Source organism: Eublepharis macularius, chromosome 5 (genome assembly GCF_028583425.1).
Source record: "Eublepharis macularius isolate TG4126 chromosome 5, MPM_Emac_v1.0, whole genome shotgun sequence".
Taxonomy (NCBI): Eukaryota; Metazoa; Chordata; class Lepidosauria; order Squamata; family Eublepharidae; genus Eublepharis; species Eublepharis macularius.
Window position 1 is genome coordinate 86,662,063 of NC_072794.1, and position 22,716 is coordinate 86,684,778.

Here is a 22,716-nt window from a genome sequence, read left to right on the forward strand (position 1 = left end):
GTTTCTTTTGACCTTGGCTTTTAACAAAGGGTTCTTTTTTTAGCTGTTTATGGTTTGCTTCTCATCTGAGATCTGTTTTATACTTTTTACACCCCTTGGTTTGTTTTGTATCTATTAGGGATGCTGGCTCACCTGCTGGTTCAGCTAATTTTTGCCCATTCACCAATAGTGATCAGGCAGCCAATTAATCAATGTGCTGTTCAGCTGTTTGTTCAGGTGTGTTTGCAGGAACAGACTACTTGCAGCTGTCAGCAGCTAACACTCAGGGAGTCAGCCTTTGATCTCCCTCTATAGAAATATTGTTCTGTGCCCAGTAAAATTTGTTTTTAGGGAGGAAGGGATCCCCAGTTGTCTCCCAGCTGAAAATTTACTGCCTCAGATTTGCTGTGCTGCAGCAAAGGGGAGGGGAAATCAGAAGCCCAACCACAAACTGTCGGATTGGGCTGCAGATAAAAGGAAAGTAATCTTTCCGTACTCCTCTTTGTAATGCATACATTAAAAGCATTGCTTTTGTCCCTGCCCAGATTGGAGGGAAGGGAAGATAAAGGAGCTCTTTTATTTCTCCCTTTTGCAACTTCACTTCATGGCTCTTTTGCTGAGTGTGGTTGATCAGATTAAATGTATAGCCCGCTTTCCCCATGAATGGCATCAGAATGGGTAACAGCATGGTTGGGGTTAGACCCAGACTCCCAGCTGATATACAGATCAGCTGTGAGTCAGCTTCTGACCCACAGGCAGCCACAAACTTATTTTGCAGCTGTTTGATGCAGTCTTAAAATTTACTTGATCAGCTCACAGTTTGGTCATGAGTATCTTAACAAGGTAAATTTGAGTGCTGGACAGGTTTGCTGAGAAATTCCCTAGTTTTTAAATTGCTAATTTATGATATTTATGCTAATTTGTGACATTACTTTCACTTGTAAGCTGCCTTAAGCAGGACTCTGAAGAGGCAGTATATAAATTTCCTAAATAAATAATAAAAGGGGGGGACCATATACATTGCTCTATGCTTGGAAGAAGGGTGTGGTGAAAATCAAATAAATACAAATCAAACCATGATTCACAAACTGTATGCTGGTGCATATCCTAGGGTTAAGGCCATTTAAACTTTGCTCTGTGTCCTTTGTTTACATTGTGCCAGTAGTTTGGTTTCGTTATTGGGTAAGCAGAGCATGTCTTCTTGAACAAGCTCACCTTATCCAGAAATACTTTCCAGTGCCTAACAAATCTAAACTTTTCCTTCAAATCACTGTGTCATCCACAAATTATTTTTATCTTTCGAAGTAAGAGGTAGGAGAAGTTGTGTATTGTACATCTTAAGAATTTACTGATACTTTGTGCAATGCAGTTGCATATAAAGTGCTCTATGCCAGGAGTTCCCAGTCTTTTCAAGCCCGTGGGCACCTTTGAAATTCTGACACAGCGTGGTGGGTGCTCCTGGTGCTCCAGGAGGTGCTCCAGGATGGGGAGCCAGCCACAAAATGTTAGGGAGTGAGGTTATACATAACTCTTAAGTAACTCTTCAGCATTTCAGGCAGAGTGCCTTTTTAAATGAACATATTTTTAACCTGTTTTCTTGCATACACGCACAGTAAAGCAATGACAATCCTTGTGCTGTGGTGGTAGATGTAACGGAATCAACTTTTAAAAACTGCACAGCTAATCAAATCTCAAATGGTTCTGCTGGGCAAAAGCCCCACCTGGCTCTTCCCACTTTTTAAAAACACATGGTGGGCACCAGGAAATGTATTGGCAGATACCAAGGTGCCCATAGAAACCACATTGTGGTCCTCTGCTCTATACTGTATAATTACTTATGCAAGAAAACAAATTTTACGCCTTTTTTGATAATTTTACATCAGTACTTGTTATATATATTCCTTGTTTTCAAATATTCTGTGAAATTTAATAATTAACATTACATTTAATTGAAGCCAATTTGAGCTCTCTTTTGTTTTTTAAGGTAGAGATCCTGGCATCTCCTTGGTAATTTATGGAGTAGTGTTTTGGGAGCAGTTGTTAAGTAGGATTCAGCCAGGAAGAACAACTATGCAGCACTAAAACCATTTCACTTGGCTAATTTGCACTTGATTAATCTTAGATCAGTAATTGACTTCATATATAATATGTTGTTCATGAGCTGCATAGCATAGATTTGAGATTGAAAACAAACCTTTAGCCTCCCTGAGGTTTATTGATTCCCCACTCTCCCCCCCCCCCGCCCTTGAAGCCAGCTGGGTGACCTTGGGTCAGTCGCAGCTTCTAGGAGCTCTCTCAGCCCTACCCACCTCACAGGGTATTTGTTGTTGTGGGGATAATAATGACATACTTTGTAAACCACTCTGAGTGGGTGTTAAGTCATCCTGAAGGGTGATATATAAATCGAATGTTGTTATGTTATTATGTTGTTAAAACTTTATTTGGTCTTTATAGCCCAGACATACACAAATTCAGGGTGAACAGTCATTTCATAAATTAAAGCTTGTTATGTTTAATGGTATAAAGTGAAATTGAAACTTGAAGAATGTATAAGCTTTGCTAAAGATAAAAATACAAAACAGAGCTTCAGATATACCTGGGATAGCATGCTGCTGATGTCACAGGCCCATGCACTCTCATTTTCTAGTTTCTGCCCACCCTGCAGTGCTCCCACCTTCCAAATGCTCCTGGCTGACAACCCTGTCTTATATGATCTTCCCTGCATTTGGATCCATGTAGAATCTTTTGAATTTAATCAGTGTAAGTAAAGAAATAAATGGAACTAAGATGTTCTAATTCCCTTCATTTTTGGCACTGTAAGTGCTGTCATCATCTTGAAGTTGTTGGCCAAGTTTGAGACGATTAACTTTATTTCCTAGTGTGTTGTGCCTGCCACAAATAAATAATCCATAGGTTCATTGTCATTCTTCTGAGCAGTCCCACATTGGGACTGCACATGTGCAGGCCAGCCACAGAAAGATTTCTTCAGCTCTTTAAATTTGTAAGGGGGCACTCTGGCTCTGCTGTGAATGCACAGGGGTTTTCCTGCCAAAAACACAGGTTATGAGGAGGAGCGCCCCTATTTCCCTCAATTCTTTCACCACCACCGAGAGAGGTCTTCCTTAGCTTTCTTTATGCCTTATTGTTCTTTGTCTTTTTCTACAATATGTCTCAGAAAGCCTTATTAAAAAAAATGTTCTCAGTATGAAATGAAGATGCCTCATTCTGATGAACTTGAGCTGTGTCTTCTCTGGTTGGGGCGAATCTCACATTGTCTCTAAATGCCAGCACTGACAGCATTTTACTCCCAAGGTTAGAAGTGATTGGGCATCTTGTTTAAAGGCAGCACTTTGGAAGAAGGTGCTTTCAGGCTCTGACAAACAAGCAGCAAAGAAATCTGCCGTGAAAAGCCAGCGCCCCAATCTGAACCGCCATAATCAGTTGGGGGGGTGGGGAAGACACTGGATCTGACCAGATGTCGTTCATCGGTTCTGTCTAGATCATCTTCAGATGTGTTCCCTGTGATGCCCCATCTGGCTGTCTGCGTTCTGACATTCTGGAACTCAAGAAAAAACATTCACTGGTTCCAACACAACCAGAAAGTGCTGCGTTTGAGCTGCCAGCCAAAATGTCCAAATGAAGACTAAGCGTTGAAAGCGTTCGCTGTTTTCAGTGACACACTGTGCTCATGATCGCTCTCTGGTTCCCACACCACTGGCCAATGAAGAAGAGGAGGTAGTTACCACCTGTGACTCTTCCTCTCCTCCTCATACTCTGTCTTACATCAAGACAATAATGGGTACACTCCTGCCGAGGATTTCCCAGCCTTACTGGTTGCAGGCTCAACCTCAGTTTTTCCCAAGGATCTGACATCAGTTCCAGCCGGTTTTGAGGGCCCTACAGTATGGCCATCACAAGCTGCTTCTATTTCATAGACCTCCCATCTGTCATCTTGGCAGGACTTCATAACCTGGCTGCAATCGGCCCCTTCTTTAATTTTCCAAGCCCTTCAGCGACTCTGACCCCATTGGTTCTGATAACTCCAGTTCCGATAACTCTGGTTCTGATGCCTTTGGTTCCAATACCTTCAGTTCCAAGGTTTCCATTTACTACACTTCACTGGCTCTGACACTAATCTCCAGTTTTCTCAGATTCGGAAGAAGGAGAGGAATGTGTCTCCAGATCCGATGTTACCTCTGAACTCACTTCTCCAGAGGAAGCAGTGGGAGAGAGAGCATCCTGTTCTCCAAATGAGGATTACCGCCTTTTCTCTGAAAAGATGATACAAACGGTCAGGGAATTAGAGCTTGATGTGTCATTTCTACCCTCCCCCCAAGCCTAAAAGCAAAGTCCTACAGGCTGTGTATTTGGACTCACTTGCATCAGTGGCCTTCCCAGCTGTGGAGTACCTCTTAGATATTGCTCATGACATATGGGAGAAGCCAGCTTCTATTCCTGTGACCTCCCGCAAGATTGAAAATTATTAAAAGCTTCAGCAGCAGAATTGTTCCTTCCTCTTCAGTCGCCCTACTTTGTAAACTGCTCTGAGTGGGTGTTAAGTCATCCTGAAGGGCAGTATATAAATCAAATGTTACTATTATTTATTATTAAAGTCCTGCAAAAAGAAGTGATGAGATCAGCAAAACAATAGATGACAGCTGAGAAACATGCTGCTGACTGTTTCGTCCGATCAATGGCATCTGCCATTGTGATGAGACACCATGCTTGACTCCCTTCAGCTTCTCTCCTTCAAGAGTAGAGAAATAAGATTGAGGATTTTCCCTTTGAGGGTACACTCCTATTTTCTGAAAGAACGGATGACTCCTTCCAACAAATGAAAAAGAATAATCAGACTGCAAAGTCTAGGGATTGCACTGCCTCACCAGAAGCCATCCAAGCCCAGATACCAAGGACAGCAGCCTTACCAGCATTGTCCTACAAGGTATCCTTACCACCAATTATACGCCCAGAGGTCGGTCCTTCCATCTCAATAGCCATACCTCAAAGAGAGTGTTCAAGCCTAGGGCAAAGTGACCTCTGTCATCTAAACCCATGCACCGGGGCAAAAGTTGCTCTTCTGACTGACCAATTTACAACCAGACATGGCTGTCTCATTCCTGGACAGATTATCTCTGTTTACTCCCCATTGGGATACAGATACTAACAATGGTTACCATTTACATTTTTTGAGTTACCACTATTCTCCTTCCGCCAGTTCAGATTCCTGTTCCCCTGCCCTCCAAGGGGCTATTAACGACCTGTGGCATCCACTACTGCTGTTGTGCTCTTTGCACGACTAAGAATGAGACCTTTGCAGACTTGTTTTCTACATCATTCAATCCCATGAGCATGTCCCAGCACACCAAGTTATCTATCCCCAGATCGGCCAATAAATCTCTCCACTGATGGGCTAACATTGAACACCTACTTCAGGGATGCTCTTTTGGCACTTTTTGACCTGATATTTCTATAACCACTGATGCATCAAAGTTGAAATGGGATGCCCACTGTGGAACTTCCTCTATTCAGGGCATATGGTCACTTTTAGAATCTAAATTTCATATTAATGTATTGGAACACAGGGCTATCCATTACTCTGTTGCTTTTTTTTCAGGTCTGTTGCACAGCAAGAGAGTTCCAGGTCTACACCAACAATACTATGGCCCTCTACTATCTGAACAAGCAGTGGGGAACAGCGTCACTTATGCTCTTCATGAGGCTATATTTGTCTGGGAGTGGGGAATACAGAACAATGTGTTCCCACAGGCCATACACATAGCTGGCATGGAAAACAGCAAGACCAGTGTCCTAAGCAGGGTTTTTCACACTCATCTTGAATGCACAATCAACAACAAATACATCTGCCCATTTTTCAGCTTTGGGGCTTTCCTTTCATTGACCTCTTTGCCACACACCTCGACACCAAGGCCAGGTTCTTCTGTTCCATAGCTGGGACGGACAACAATTCACTTGGGGGATGTGTTCCAAATCCCATGGGCTCAACGTGTCTTTTATGCCTTCCCCCCAACTCCATTAATCACCAAGGTCCTTTGCAAAATCTACCATTACCGGACTTGCCGCATATTAGTCACCCCTTTTTTGCCCTATCAGGAGTGGTTCTCTACCCTCTGAGCCTTAGCTGAGGGACAGTACTACTATCTACCAGTAGTTCCAGACCTTCTGCATATAGACCAAGTATGGCATTATGATGTAACCACACTGAAACTCACTGCATAGTTGCTAAACCCTCCTCATCTACCTTCTCTAGAGAAATAACTCACTTTATGCTTAATACAAGAAAAACCTCTACACTACATTGTTGGAACCCAAACAGGTTTCTCCTTTTTCCTACTCATTGGCCTTTATCCTGGACTATTTTTTGTCCCTGCAGCGGAAGGGCTTATCTGTTTCCTCCCTTAAGGTTCACCTAGCAGCAATATCAGCTTTTCATGAGAGGATAGATGGCAAGACTGTTTTCTCTCACCACATCTGTAAACAGTTCCTTAAAGGCATATGCAATACCTTTCCTCTGAGGACACTCCCGGTTTCTCAATGGAATTTAACTTTGGTTCTTTCACAACTCATGCTGCCCCCTTTTGAACCCATGGCTTTTTGTCCTCTGTCTTTGTTATCCTGGAAGACAGCCCTGCTGGTAGGTGTCACCTCAGCAAGGCATGTGGGGGAACTTACAGTTCTACAGGTCGACCCCGCCCCCATGCACCCAAGTTTTCCTTGAGATACTGTTTTACACACCAGCCTAGAATCCCTTCCTAAGGTGGTTTCTAAATTTCATTTACAACAAAGGGTTAGATTGCCTATATTTTTCCTAATCCAACCTCTGAGTCAGTATGTACACCACATAAATTGTATGTTAAGAGGACTTTTTAATATTATTTACACAGAACAAAGAGTTTCTGCAAAACCAAGGCTCTTTTTGTCTGTTATTTCGGCCCTCGCAAGGGCCTCACAACATCTTCTCAAACACTCTCCAGATGGATTGTAGCTGCCATTATTGTTTGCTACAGAACAGCTAATGTTCCCTGCCCAGTGACAATCAAAGCAGACTCCACCAGGGCACAGGCTTCATCAGCCGCATTCCTCTGTGGTATACCTCAATGGGACATCTGTCAGGCTGTTATGTGGTCTTTGGCCGGCATCTTTGTGAAGCACTACACTGATAAGAATTTGAGAAAGGAATCAGCAATTGGAACATCTGTGCTGAATTCTCTTTTTCACTAATAAACTCACACCCTACTCCATTGGTGAATAGCTTGCTATACTCCCAGTGTGGGATTGCACAGATGAGGAAAACTGGGTTGCAGCTTCATGTAACTTGTTTGTTGAGTATCTTCTGTGTAGCACACATTCCCTCCTTCCTGCCCCACTGTGAGTGCATTTGCTTTTTACCTTTATGCCTCCAGTGACTCAAGAGAACGGAGGAGAATAGGGGTGCTTTGCCTCACAACCCGTGTTTTTGGTGGGAAAACCCCTGTGCATGCGCAGCAGAGGCAGAGCACCCCCTTGCAGATTTAAAGAGGTGAAGAAATCTCTCTGCAACTGGCCTGCATGTCCACAGTCTCAATATGTACCTGCATAGAAGATGCTAGAAGAAAAACAGTTACAGGTAAGTACAACCCTGTTTTCCATTGGAAATAGCATGGGGTGGATGGGTTTCTGGAACTAATGTGAGCCAGGACGTTCTAATTTCCTACATGTTTGGCTCTGCAACTCCCGTGATCATCCTGAAGTTGGAGGCCAATGTTGAGATTTGCAGCTTTATTTTCTGTTGAGCTATCCCTGTCACAGAAATACAACCTTAGCTTCTATTGGAATTAGCATGTGGGAGGAGTGTTCTGGTAGGATTCTGGGCCAACTTGGTCCAGTTCCCTTCATCTTTGGCACTACAACTCCCATAGTCACCCTGAAAGTTGTGGCCAATTTTGAGGTGCCTAGTTTTATTTTATGATGAGTTGTGTGCGCCACAGACGGACTCCTCTGTTGCCACTGTAGATGTGGGAGCTATGACTCCGGGCCTTTGTAAGGTAGTGGCTTGCAGCAGACAGGGTGGAGGAGGGTGAGTCCTCATGCCACCCTCTGCCTTTCAAGGAGACTCTTGAGACCAGAAACAGTCTGTTATTCCAGCTCTACTTCAATTACAGTACCCAGCCCATGGACAAGAGCTTCCTTTACTCCTGTGCTTCGGCCTTTAAAGCCTTCCCCAGCAGTTAGACCCTTCCCCCAGTCCTGACCCTATCGTCTATTTCCCCTCTCCTCCAGGCATGACATAGCCTTGAAAGCACTCTACCCCGGCTCACTGCATGGATCCTGGCCAGACCCATTCCACTGCCTTGTCTGGTGGCACTGTTTCCTCGCCTGGTTCAGTTGCCAGCTCGCGACCCTCCTTGAGCTGGTGCTGTCACTCCACCTTTTTACTGTTCCAGCCTGACTCCTGGGAAAGAGAGGAGGCCTGGTGATTCTGTTCAGCTACAACTTCCTTTTATTATTGTAGATAAGGTTTTGTGTGCTGTAGGCCACTTCAACAGGTATATTTGCTCAGTCTGCAAATATACACATGCTCACAGTGAATGGTGAATTAGAAGGCTTTGAAATGAAGAAGTAGCTGGTAGTTTCTGACATTTCAATGCAAAGCTGAAAAGTGTGTAAACGTAGTCGCCATTCACAACTGTTGTAATTAGTAATAGTGCAGTGAAATAAAAAGTGAAAGTAAGTCATTTTTTCAAGTGTGTGGCCCAAATTAACAGAATAGTGTACTACCGTGAACTTTTTGTGATTTCTTGCCTATGCATCCTTCAGTAGTCTCTGCCAAGATGGTTGGAATAAAACCCTTTTCCTTAATATTACCCATGCTGTTGTCTCCCAGATGAATGTTTCTGACTCTTGGATTTGCTCACACTTACCCAGTCATTGGTTCTAAGGCCTTCCAATTATTGATGTCCCCCTGAATATAAGTGAATGTAAGTAAATGAAAAGATGAGCAGCTGGTATGCTGGCATCATTAATTGTCCCTCCAAGGATGTTAGAATCTGGCTTCTTTAACAGTAAACTTCTGACATGTCCTGGATAAAAGCTGTGCCTTCAAGGTTTCTTGTATTTTTTTCTGTTGCAGATAACAGCAAAAGCACTTTCTTTCAGTGTTGATTCTAGAGTAGCCAACCTCCAGGTGGTGCTCAGAGATCTGGAATTACAACAGATCTCCAGAGATCAGTTCTGCTGGAGAAAATGGCTGCCTTGGAGGGTAGACTTTTATGGCATTATATTATGTTGAGGTGCCTCCCCCTTCCCAACACTACCCTCCCTAGACTCCACCCCCAAATCTCCAGGAATTCCCCAAGCCAGAACTGGCAACTCTAGTTGCATCTAATTATACTAACATTGCTGTAGCATAAGGTGCTTGATGGTGAACACTCAAGAATGCTTCCTGAGAATATGTCCCACTTAATAGACTTGTGTAGGATTCTGAGTTGACCTGCTTAGGTTTGCTGTTGGTGTATAAAACACTGAAACAAACCTCTTGCAGCAGCTGTAGATGTATAGACCTGTTTATATAACCATAGGTATGTTTATATAAGTTACTCTCATTTAACACTTGTGAATACAGTTCCAATTGGCATTCCTTAGAATGTAAATAAAATATAAATGCTTCAGTTCTATAAAAGAACCTTAATGTTTGTTTGATCCTACACAAATGCTTTTTTTTAAAAAGCTGTGGACTGAGCCTCCGTAGGGGTTGAATCCAGACTAAATTTAATAGAATTCCATGAAATGCTACTCCTGGGATCTGCAACAGAAAGGAGAAATCAGAAATTGTCAGCTTAGTCTGAATCCATCACTAGGTGGTGACAAAAAAACAAGTAAGGTGCGAGTTTCCTTCCCCTACCCCTCTAGAATGCTAAAATGCATTTAACAAGGAGGAGTATCACTTGTTCTGTTACTCTCCACATCAGGAATTGGATTGATGTTTCTTTTATCCTTCTCCTTATCTTGCTTTATTTTCATTAATCAAAAACAAGAATGAATACTATAGGGACCATTTTTAATTTATTTTTATCACTTATGTATCCTGCTTTTCCTTCAAGGATATCAGGTTTGTATACTTTATCCTCACAACAACTTTGGTTGTTAGACTACTTTATCTTCACACCAAGGCAAAGCGCAATGTTGCTAGACATGTGAGAATTCTCATTTTTATCAGAGAATCAAAGACTTCAAGATACAAAACCTTTTATACTCCTGTATACAAGCTGCTGGAATTCAGAATTACTCAGTGCAGTATTAACTTGGACAGCAGGATAGTAGTTTTTGACATGGCTAGCAATTCTCAACTACAAGCATGAAGCAAAGATTGAGCTCGGGGAGTTCTGTTTTATACAGCTCTCAATGCTCTGTTCAAAAAGGGAAGACCTGGTTGTATATCTCCTCTCATCCCCTAAAGCAGCACCGAAAACAGCAATGAACAGGAGAGGGAATTCTTTCTCTCTCGTTTTTGGCTATGTGGATTATAGCTAGTGCCATAAGGGGAGAGGGCAGAGTGGAAAAAGGAGGTTTGTGTTCTTGTTTTGTTTGGAAATGCTACAATTTTTTTAACTAAATTAGGTTTGAGGGACAGTTAGCATGGAGTTTTTGCTGCCTGGAAATGAAAAATTGGTATACTTGAAGAAGCTAAAGTTGTCACCCCTACCCCCACAACAAATTAGAATTTTGAGACTCCTGACCCAAGAATTACAGGGAAAGCACTGATTAAAAGATAGCTGCTTGTACAAGGCTCTTTCCATTATGCCAGATTGGCTTTTGCTATTATAAGACACATTTAGATGTTAGGGTAGTTTTTAAAAAAAATTCTGTTGGAAATAGAATGGTTCCCTGGATGCAGTTCATAGTACACGCATCCTTTGAGGCTTGGTAGTATGCCTAAATAATTTTTTTCTCAGATATGAAACTACTAAAAAAACCCTCTAAAACTTGACACTTACTGAAAAATGTACTGAACATACTGTTCAGCACTGTGATGTGATTTCTGTTGTGCAAGTAGTTTGGTATAGGTAGTTTTCTGTTGTCTTCTGCCTTAGATTGCTACTTGGTGCCATTGTATAATGAACATTTCCTTGAATTATGATTATGGCAACCAGAATTGTTTGTGACTGGAAATCAAGTGTTAGCAGGCAGTCTGATTTTGCCAACTTTGTGTTGATGTGGTGCCCTACCAGAAGTGAAATATCAGGAGAGTGCCAGTAGACACCTGCAGCCTCAAGGGTTAGGTTTTCCTCAGATAGCAAATGAAATCCTCTGGTATTGCACAGAGCAGCAATCTACTAACAATTACTCTTTTGCCAGGAAAACAGCCTGAACTAGACATAAAAAAAAGATTTCAGTCATAACAGACAGATAGCCCTAGTGTGAGACCTGTATGATGAACTTGTGGGGCCCTTCAAGAGAAAGACTCAAATTATGAAAAAAAATTTCCCACGTAGTCAGTTTTCTGAATATTTAATGCTGCATAGTGATTTGAGATGTAAAAACATAAAAATATGTATATGGAGAAATAGGAGAAGCATAGTTAGAACTTAATCCTCCCATACCACAGAACAACTTTATAACCACATAACCAAAGGTGCAGGGAGGGAAGGACAGAGGATGGGGTCTTTATAGCATCCCAGGGGACCAGCCACAGTATGCTGCCCTCCTTTGGCCCTGTTGGGTGTTTGTGCCTGGATCCCTGAGATGGAAGGTTTCTGAGAAGACAATTCTTATGCCTTCCTCGTATTTGTTATTAGGCCAGGCTGTTGCATAAAGTACATTCTGTTTTTTGTGTCACGTGTTCTTCTACCCGACTGCCCATTATTGGGAATTACTCATATTTAGTTCTTCTAATTTGAGATCTGAGTGATGTAGTTCCATGCCACATGCTCTGATATGTGAGATGTGTGTTTCCTGTTGTAAGTTTATACATTGACTGGCTACAGAATTCCTTGATAACCTATCCTCTGGCATCATATGGTGTAAATCTACTATAGTGGCATATCTAGTACAATGGGACAGAGTGATCCTATCTTTGTCTTGCAAGTGAAACTTAAAAGATAGACTGTTCTGTAGATGATGATCAAGTTACTGTTTTGATGTTACTGTGACAGTTTTCCATGCAATATTTTTGTCCCAGCAGACAATCTGCCAGATTCCCTGCTTCAACAGAGGTTTCAGCTCTGTCAAGTTATAGCAAAATTATATTTCAAGTGGTTCCAAGTGATAGACGAAGCAGGTCTTCTCAATAATGGAAGAGGGCAAAAGCTCAAAAAGTGGAAATCATGAATCAAGAAAATCTGCCCACATTATTTGTGAGGAAAGTAAAGCTGTCCGACTTGCAACCAATCAGAATTATAAACATAACAAAAATGACAAATCTATAAAAGAAGCTGGGAAAAGTTCTTTAACTGGAAACAGTAGCAAAAAGAATAAACAAAATGAAGTTTGTACTGAAAAGTCAGGGGGAAACAAATCATGTAAGACCAGTATTTGTATTGCTGGATGTAAAGACTTGGAGTCAGATCTTCAAGATCATAGCAAAACAAAAAGATTACCACATTTACCTGCAGCAGAAGAAAACCTGAAACCTGAGTCCAGAATTCAGCACATGGATGAAAGTCCTCCGAGTTCACATCTTTCAGGGAATGGTGCCAGCGCTGAAACCTCACCAACCACAGAAAGAAAAGCTTCTGAACTGGAAAATCCTTCAGGAGATAATGCATCCATAATTGTTATGAATTGGCCCAATGACTCAGGCAAGAGTGGTTTGGATCAGAAAACTATGGAGCACAAGTCTGAAGACTCCTGTGAGTACTACATTCAGCTTTTTGAATAAAAAAAGTCTGAACAGCTCATTTATATATTAGCTAAAACACAGCAGCAAAACTAGGTTTCAAAGATTTAAATGGCAAGACTATTAAAAATTCAGAATTATTTCTCTTCATATCAATGTAAAATATTATGATGCTGAAGAAAACTATTCTCTTGTATTTGTTCAATTTTTGGTCCCAGAAGGTGCTATAAGACAGATTTCTCAGTTTAAGCTGCTGTTTATAAACCCAAGAAGACGGTCAGATTCCCTTCCCCTTCAACTTCAAAGGTTGTCAGTCTTCTTTGAAATATAAGACCTGGTCCCACAGAATTCTAGAATAGGCTGCACAACTTGACATTGTAGATGAAGGGGGGTGGAATTCACTTTTTTGAATATTTTTATATTTTTAAAAATGTACAAATAGAATCAACACAGCAGGTGAAGACTTTGAGGAAAATATCTTTCCCCATTGGTATAATTAACTGTTTCAATTGAAGTATTTTTTAAAATGTGGGTTAATTCAAAAAGGGATTTCTCTACCTGCAGTCAGAAGTGGAATAGTCCATTCTCCTGCGACTGATTAATAGCTATATTACTTTGGTGGGAAAAGATTGTTGCACTAGGCTGAGGAATATCTGCTCAGACAAAGGATGACTGAGAAGTGGGGGATGAGTCACTATTTGTAAACCTAAATGTTTCATATTCAAAAAGGAAACAAATATGATTTGTCTTACAAGTTTGTGAGTGTAGCTGAGAAAAGGAATTTGCTGCTTATTAACAAATAATATATGCAGTTGATAATAAGATATTTGCATATATGGAATTATAGACTTTAAAAATATTCATAAAGAGCACTTCCTAAATACTTAAAGTGCTTCATAAATATTATCACAGTAACCCTAAACAACTATCCCTTATTGATTTTCATTTGATGATAACTGAAACTTTGTATGTTATTTTAAAATTTTCATTTTTGCACACTTCCACATACCCTGTGTGTCTTCATATCCTTTGTTTAACTTTATGTTTAAATTAGTCTATAAAAATATGTTAATCAACTTCACACACTCCCATCTCACCAGGTAAAATAAAGAATCCCAAGTCTGCAAAAGAAATTAATCCCGAGGGTGATTATTTAGAAAATGTCACAGTAATTGATGAATCTACACTGATGGCAGAACAGCAGCTAGGCTTGAAACAAGCTGAAGAACGACTGGAAAGAGATTATATCATCCGCTTGGAAAAAGTCAGTAGTGAATATGTTTTCTTTCCTTGGTTTTGTTTTTAAATGCTTATCTTCTGGAATAATTAATTCCAAAGAAGAAATAAACTGGTTACTGGACTTTGATGTTGTGATTGATGTACTGAAGTTTAGTTAGAATAAGCAGAGAATCTGCAAGGACTTGTGGGAGTGGTCATTTCATTTTCCCTTATAACTAGGAGTGTGCACCCGAAAAAGATTTGGGTTTCCTGCTTCGGGTTTACCCAAAGTGGGAAAAAGCTTCGGAAAAACCTGAAATACGAAGTGGCATGTCGCTTCGGATTCGGGTTTTTAAGTCGCTTCGGTATGCTCTGTAAAGATTCAGAGCATACTGAAGTGATGGCGAAGGGGTAAGGCCTACCCCCACCCTTAAACTCCTACCCCCACCCTTTAACCCACCCCCACCTCACCCCACTTCCCTGGTCAGGCAGAAGGCTGGAGGCAACGGTGCGGTGGCTGGCAGAGAAGGCCTTCCCTGCCGCTACTGCACAGCCGTGGCTGGCGTGGCTGGCTGGCAGAGAGGGCTTTCCCTGCCACCATCACCGTGCAGCCGTGGCTGGCACAGCTGGCCAGCAGAGAGGGCCTTCCCTGCCGCCATTGCCACACAGCCGCGGCTGGCATGGCCAGGTGGCTGGCAGAGAGGGTCGCCGCCGGAGGCCAGCGGGGAGGCGGGAGGGCTGCCTCCTCCAGCACGGTGCCAGGTAAGTAAGCGTGGGGAGGGTAAGGGTGGGGAATGGGTAAGTTTAAAGGGCCCTGCCGCTTGCAAAAGGGCCCTTTAAACTTAACCGCGGGGCCCCGAAGCATTATGAATGCTTCAGGAAGCTTTGATTAGGTATTTCCAAATCAGGGCCAGCATGCCGGGCCCGATCTGGAAATCAGATACCTGAAGCGCACCCCTATTTATGGCATTTTGTCTTCTAGTAGCCTCTGACTCACATGGGTGAGTTGTGTGAATTGCATCGTAGCAAGTTGCCTGGTGATGGCTGCTGGGGCTGGCACCAGTAAGCCCTCCTCCTCACTTACCTTTTACTGATGGAAAGCAAGCTTTAAAGGCTGGTAATACTGTTGTTGTGGGCCTGTATTATTGTGTGCCCTGACCTGGATGGTCCAATAGCCCAGTCTCATCAGATCTTGGAACTAAGCAGGGTTGGCCCTTGTCAGTATTTTGATGGGAGACCACTAAGGAAGGCCAGGGTTGCTGCACAGAGGCAGGCAGTGGCAAATCACCTCTGAATGTCTCTTTCCTACAGGGTCACAAAGAAAATATATTGTTGTGATTGCCTAGCAATCCTCCCAATGGCCACTCAACTATCAGAGGGTATTAATTTCTTAAAGGTTATTTTACTATTGGTTGTATTCTTGTGGTACCCTGTTAATTGTGGTGATTAAAAAAATTAATATATAATATTTAGAGTGTTTTTAATGTTGTAAGCTCCTTTGGGCCTTGTTTTGAAGGAGAGGCGGTCTAAAAATCTGAAAAATAAGTAAAAAAAAATATAGATGCTACTTCTATTACTTTGGCAGGGTTTTTTTTAATTAAGATTACAGATTTTTCTGCAAATCTGGAGCTTTTCTCAGGTTTGTAGAAAGATTTGCCTTGTCTGTTCATGGCTCCACTCTCTGGATTTAAGTATTCACAGATGGGGATTATGTTGAGAATTAGATGTATTGGTTAGAACTGTGGTTGTTATGTAAGAATCAGATGAGAACGGATGAGGCTTCTAGAGAGCAGGAATACTTAGGTGTATATTATTGTTTCTCAGAGTGTGAAATAGGTCCTTGTTCTGAGGTAGGAACATTTCATAGAGGAGGTAGGAACTTCACCCAAATCAATTTTTTTGTGTAGCAGGAAGCATGTTGTTGATCTTGATTACACTCTTCTATAAACAGTGGACAACACAGGTTATATGCCTTATGTTGGTGTCTATTCCTACTAATGTTTGGGTGTGTGGTAGCCACTGGGAAGCCTGCTCAAACTGTTTCCTAGCCTATGACAATCCAGCCTTTGTGTATCATCTTCTGTGTTTAGTATTTGTGTTTTGGTAACCACAAGAGACATATTTTGAACATTCTGGTTAGTGTACCAAAAGCTGAATCTTGCACGTGATATAGATGAAGAGCTAGAAAACAAACGCTAGGAATCAGCACACACAGACTTTATAAATGATTTTCTCATGGTAACTATGAGGGATTGTATGAAAATCTCATGACTGACTGTGCTACGAGCCAGTAGAACAGCAACTAGTTTTGTGTGCTTTTTGCTTATGAAAATTACTTTTTCCTAGGGGCTTAGAAGAACAAGTGCAATTAGCCCATATTAGTTATTAGGTGGGGGTTCAAGTAATTTTAGTTCTTGATGAGGGGAAGCTTACAGTTGCTTAACTTTGGAACCCCTTCACCTCTCCAACTTCTTGTGATTTCAGGTTTTTACTCCTTAGACATCTTGGGACCCACATCACCTTGAGTAAATCTTTGGACCCACATCACCTTGAGTAAATCAACTATCTTTTGTCCCTTTTCATTCTCTACAAAAATTAACATTCTGCAGAAGTTGCATTTTTTCTGAATAACTTGGATAATGTTTTATATGAGGGTTTGAATGTAGGTTCTGAATTTTCTTGTGGCAGATCTAGATTACTAATGTTTGAGGAAAGACAAAACTTAAAAGTCCACAACTGTGTACAGATATAGTATGCGGTCGAACGCTTTATTTCATGATATGATCAGGAGGGGAAATCCCAACTTGTAATGATCTTCTGCTGTTCATGTGCTTATTGTTATTTTCTTACAGTCACCGTGGAAAGAAAACATAATTAAGTTGCTGCTATATTTTAAATATGGTTTTTTCCCACAGCCATCTCCTGAGTACTCTAATTGCCAGTACCTATGCAAGCTCTGCTTAGTTCACATTGAAAATATCCAGGGAGCTCACAAACATATAAAAGAAAAACGCCATAAAAAGAATATCATGGTAAGTGTCTTAGAATAAAGCTTGAAGTTTCTTATCAGAAACATGCTTTTAAGCCTTTGATCTAACTTGTAAAACTTACCATGGGTGAACCTTTGGCATTTGGCTGAAAGCAAGGTAAAAAAGAGTTAAGAGGACTGTAATAATACGACAGGGATGTTTATGGTGGAAAAGCCTGAGCTATCATTGTCGAAGTCACAGAAGCACAATCTTGAGGGCTGCAGAGGCAGCTGGCTGCCACACAGAAACTATGGTGCTGGTCCATTCCCTGTGGACATTCCACAGGAGGAAACAACAACACACAACTCTTTGTAAGGTACAGAGGCATACAAGCATGCTAGAGTCCATAGCAGCTCTGGCAAAACCCACCAATCAGACAATAGCAGCTGGTGATGCCCCTGTGAGTGGCATGCACAAGTGCAACCAATCAACGCTTGATGATCAGGGCATGGCCTCTTGATGCCACCCTCTGCTATGGAGAGCCAGTGAACAGGGAGGATAGATCCAGCAACAGTGCAATTCTGACAGAGGCATATGGCCCAAGCATGTCTCCCCCACAATGTGGCAAACAGGATGACCACTTCCTCCCTGAGAAAGGCTCAACTAGCAGCAAAAAATGCTGCCTATGGGCAGACATCCCTGCTTATCCCTTCCCCCCAAAAGTAAGAATAGAAAGACATGAAGGAATAGAAGTCAGGCACAAACTCATAGCTCCCACACCCAAGCGAGCATCCTAACCCCTGGACCAAGAGGGTGCATTCAGAGGTGGCATGCCAGCAGGCATTAGGCATCCCATTTAGCTCTGATATCACTGGGATGACTGTGATTGCGTGCTGGGGAGGAGGTTTGGCTCCTTCTGGGGAAGGAGTGATTGGCTGTGACTATGGTCAGCATCCTGTGCCCTGCTGCGGCTTTTGGGCAGGGCCATGCCTGTGTGGAGCACTTGGCCTTTTCCAGTGCATGGGCATCTATGGGCTATGCCATGGTTTTTAATGGCGTAACTTTCTGCTGGTGGTGGGGAGTATTGCTGTGCTGTGTCATCTTAGGGTACTGATTAACTCTTGCCATGCCCCTTTTCCCACCAGCACAGTGACTTGAATGGATGTTACTCGATGGCATTCCCTTCCCAGCAGACAGCCAGGGTGCAGTGCTGCCCAGGCCTTCCACTGGCATATCTTGGAGATACACTGGAGTAGTGCCTAGTCAGCTCCCTGTGCACTCTCTCCCCCACCCCAAGATTGTGCTGTTGGTCTTATTTCCTCTCTGTCCCATCTATGGCACTCAGGGTAGCTTAGAAAACAAATAAATGTTTAAACTGAGTTGGGAATCAGGACAACTCTACAGATATAACATACTAACAGGAGTTCTAGAAACTATGATTCCAGAGACTTGTTCATAGACACTAATGCTTTTGAATTGGAGGACAACAAACAAAAAAAAGATGTGTGCATCATCAATGTATCAATAATATTTAATTGCAAGTATCTGGGAAGTTTTATATATAAATATGGACAGAAATATGTTACAAAACTAAATGTTGAGTACTCTGCAGGATAGTTCTCTTGCGTAGAGCAAAAGTCATGCAATACCATCTTCTTGTACTGTGAGATGGCTGGAGTCTTCAAAGTCATGCAAGGGTTCTCAGATGTCTTTCATGCCTATCATGAAAGAAGCCTTTGGCTCCTAATGTTGTTTCTGAAAAAAGTTACTTATTTACAGAAAATTCTAAAACACAGTCACCGCCCATTTAAACAATACAGTTTGAATAAACAAAACAAAAACCAAGCATCCTGGGCTAGTCCTGGACTTCAAACTGAGCCATGGACCGAGGGCTTGTGTCTCTGGCCATGCCCAAGCGAAGTACTTGCATGAAAAAGAAAAACAAAGTCTAGATGGTATTCAGCTGCTGCTTGTAGAATCTCCCACACTTCCTAGCATTTGACATGAGCAAGATAGATAAAATGAGGACATGAGCAGGACCAATAATTCGATTAGAAGCATATTAAAATACAAAAGTAATACATACGTTTATGTATCACTCATTCTTCAGGAAAAGCAAGAAGAAAATGAACTACGTGCCCTCCCTTCTCCTTCCCCTGCACAAATAACTGCCTTGAGCTTTACACTGATGGAGGCAGCAAAGGAACAAGGCATATCAGATAATGATTTCCAGATCCGCCAAGAAATTGTATGGGAGATGGAGAAGATAATTCAGCAGCCTTTACCAGGTAACGATAGATTCATCAGTGTTCTTTAAGGCAAATCAATTTCTTATGCCCTTCTTTCCTTCGTTCAATCAGGCTCTTCACCTAGTGCAATTTGCATATATTCATCTGTGCACGAAGTGCAGCTTTGGAAGGCTACCAGATGGAATGATTTTAGCTCAGTTTCTAGCATATCTTATCTGTTTGAGGAAATCTACATTGAAATGATGTTTCTTTGTACTCTTGCCTTGGTGGTTTTAAAAGGTCCAGTGATCTGGTTTTATTTTGAAACTTTAGTTTAGCTATAATCATTCAGGAATGTGAATTCTGATCTGGTCTTCCACACTTTCACAACTTTGAACTTACCAAAAACATATTTGCTCCTTCAATAAAATATTGTGGTTAAAAAAAAGAAAGTAAGTACTTTATTCATATTAAGGAATAACAGTATAAACAAGTACAGTGCCAATTCATTTGCAGTTTGCAAATCCCTTCCAACTGACAGGAATCCAGGCCCTATTCTACATTATTTCTTTATAGAATAATACAAGAAAGCTGTTCTAATGGAATTTTGGCAAATCTGTACTGTATATAGTTGTATTTTACCTAATGTTTATCTTATTTAATGGAGTCTTTGTAATTTTGTGACGGCCTATTGCTATACACAATAAACTCTGAACTACAAGAAAGTCGCTTGAAGCATTTGAATATATGAGCACTTTGTTCTTGGAAAAGCAGCTGTTAGTGTATACAGTAATTGTCGTTCTACTTACATTGTATAGTATGTACCCTATCTCTTGTCATGACTGGCAAATAGTGATGTTTGAGAATACTGGTAAGGAAAAAGACAAACTTACTGGAATGACAGAATTTAAACTAGCTAATGCTCAATGTTATAATGTTGTTTTAGTCATATCTGTCAGTCTTGTATTTAATACATCTGAGGGCCACTTCACATAGAACAAATATCTTTCATGAATACTACTCCCAAGTAAAATCAAAAAGAGTCCAGTAGCACCTTTAAGACTAACCAATTTTATTGTAGCATAAGCTTTCGAGAATCAAGTTCTCTTCGTCAGATGCATGATCCGAACTGGTCAAATACAGAAGAGGAGGGGAGAGAGGGGAGAAAGAATCATGCATCTGACGAAGAGAACTTGATTCTCGAAAGCGTATGCTACAATAAAATTGGTTAGTCTTAAAGGTGCTACTGGACTCTTTTTGATTTTGCTACTACAGACTAACACGGCTAACTCCTCTGGATCTACTCCCAAGTAAGAATTTTAGGGTCCTTTATCATATGTTTTTCAAGGTATGATGATGTCTTTTGGTGGACACTTGCAGTTAAATGTACAATTGTGCATTCCTCATAGATGGCTGTAAAGACAGAGTGCACTTGTTAATAAGCTGCATGAAGTTCATGAATATGCCTGAGATGTATTTTCTTGGAAGTAACCTCAAGAACGTATAGTACCCCTATATCAAAAGCAATTACCATTTTACATGTTAATTACATTACAATGTAGAATAGGGCCTGTACCCTTGTCAGTTGCATCTCAGAATTGGCCTGAAATGCTGGAGAATCATTCCTATGTTGTTATATATTGTTCATTAACTTAGTGTTCGCTATTTAATTTTTGCTTTTTGAAACCTTAAAATACTTTTAAACTGGAAGGTAAATAATGCATTTTGATCTATTCCAAAATAAGAGAACTTGTTTCCTAGTACATTTGACTTTTAAGATTGCGGCCATAATAACATCAGTTTTAAAAAGAATGATGAATGCCCTATGAAAACTTACAGAACCTTTTTTTATTTTCAGAGTGTTCGTTGAGAATGTATGGGTCCTGCCTAACTAGATTTGCTTTTAAGACGAGTGATGTAAATATTGATGTAAAATTTCCCTCCAAGGTAAGTTTAAAAAATTGTGACACTGTACTAATTAGAAATATTTTATGTCTTGTGTGTCAGTTTTTCCCCACTAGCTTTATGTAATAGGAACAAGGTTCTTGTCCTGGAAATACATTAAACAAGCTTTCCCAGCAAGTTCCACTAGAAATGTTGCTATGGTACAAAAAAAGTTGACTATTAGAGCTGTGAAATTTTGCTTCATCATGTTTCTAAAATTTTTAGATAAATATACAAATCTTCAACCTAATTCCAGTATAGTCAACCTAATTCCAGTATAGTCTTCATCATAACATCTAATATTTGGAACACCAATTGCCTTTTTAAAACAAACGTGCATTGTATATAACTGGAATCTAGGACAGAAGCGTTCTCATGTCTTAACTACATATTACACTATTTCCAGGACTGTCCAAGGTACTGGGAGCTCCTTTTGGAAACTTAATTCTTAGGCGCATCATGGTTCAATTTGGATTGGGACTGCATGAATAGGGGACTTAAGCCTTCTTGCACCATTTTCCCAACCTGAAATATCCCAGGATAGCCGTGGCTCCCTGAGGGCATTTCTGGCTAGAAAATGGTGCAGGGTGGAGGAAGCTTAAGCCCTCTCTCCCCATGTCCCCACAGGGTCACTCCAAATCAGTCCCAGTGTGTCTGAAAATTAAGTTTTAGCACAGAACTCTCAATTCATGTGTGCTTGGATAGAATACAGACAGAACCAGGAACAGTGTAACATGTAATCAGGCCCTGTTAATAGCACAAAAAGAAAGGTGGTTGCATAGTTACTTGAAGGAAAGCTGTACTGAAAATTGAAACTAATTGGGTCTTACATCTGAGTAAACACCCTTTTGATTTGGGATTTCATTCGATAAGTGTATGAAAGAACAGAGATGAGGGTAGAGCATGATTCCAAAAAAGCAGCTGGTACAAAGCATGTAGGTCTGCCAAAGACCAGCAAAGTCTTTGTGGAACAAAGGGGCTGTGTGTCTTGATTTCTGAGTGACAATTTGTCTGATAATTACTGGCTCCATCCACTTGTTCTGAATTACTCTATCCAGGCCTGATTCAGATATGCACTTAAGTCATAGCTTAAATAGTCATATGCATGCACTTAAGTCATAGCTCTGATATAGTGTGCTGGGGGCTTCATGTGTTCATAACCCCTAGGGAATTAGCATCAGGTTCCAGAAGTAAATACCCTGAGGCCTGTTTTTACATGAAGAGGCCCTGTAACCTGCTTTTTGCTGTTTGCAGGTTGCAAACAAAGGACTTGATTGTACGTATGACTTTTAAGAATTTCATTGTCATGTCCATTTTCATAGAATCAAAATGAGGGTAAGATAACCTTTTTGTCATTATTTTAGATGAGTCATCCAGATGTTTTGATACAGGTGCTTGATATTTTAAAAAACAGCGGTAAGTTTATTTTTTCTTTATCTTTCATTCACTTTCTTCATAGTTTGATGCTGGGAGTAGAAAGAATATCTGATAGATGGCATAATATACTTCTAACCTGTTACATTACCCAGATGGATTTAAATGTCAA

The 22,716-nt window shown here is 41.1% G+C and overlaps 1 protein-coding gene across 4 annotated transcripts in view; it reads left to right on the forward strand.

The window, feature by feature from the left end:
* Window positions 1–22,716, forward strand: part of TUT4 (terminal uridylyl transferase 4) — an 81,495-nt gene that overhangs the window by 6,988 nt on the left and 51,791 nt on the right. For 2 of the 4 annotated variants that reach the window (XM_054980055.1, XM_054980058.1), the window contains exons 2-7: window positions 12,158–12,824; window positions 13,912–14,075; window positions 16,945–17,061; window positions 19,109–19,286; window positions 21,085–21,173; window positions 22,535–22,586. In XM_054980055.1, the coding sequence (XP_054836030.1) occupies window positions 12,266–12,824; window positions 13,912–14,075; window positions 16,945–17,061; window positions 19,109–19,286; window positions 21,085–21,173; window positions 22,535–22,586 (1,159 nt within the window). In that variant the 5' untranslated portion in view covers window positions 12,158–12,265. Of the gene's footprint in view, window positions 1–12,154; window positions 12,825–13,911; window positions 14,076–16,944; window positions 17,062–19,108; window positions 19,287–21,084; window positions 21,174–22,534; window positions 22,587–22,716 lie in introns of all 4 variants that reach the window. The other 2 variants (XM_054980056.1, XM_054980057.1) reach the window with 2 other exon arrangements.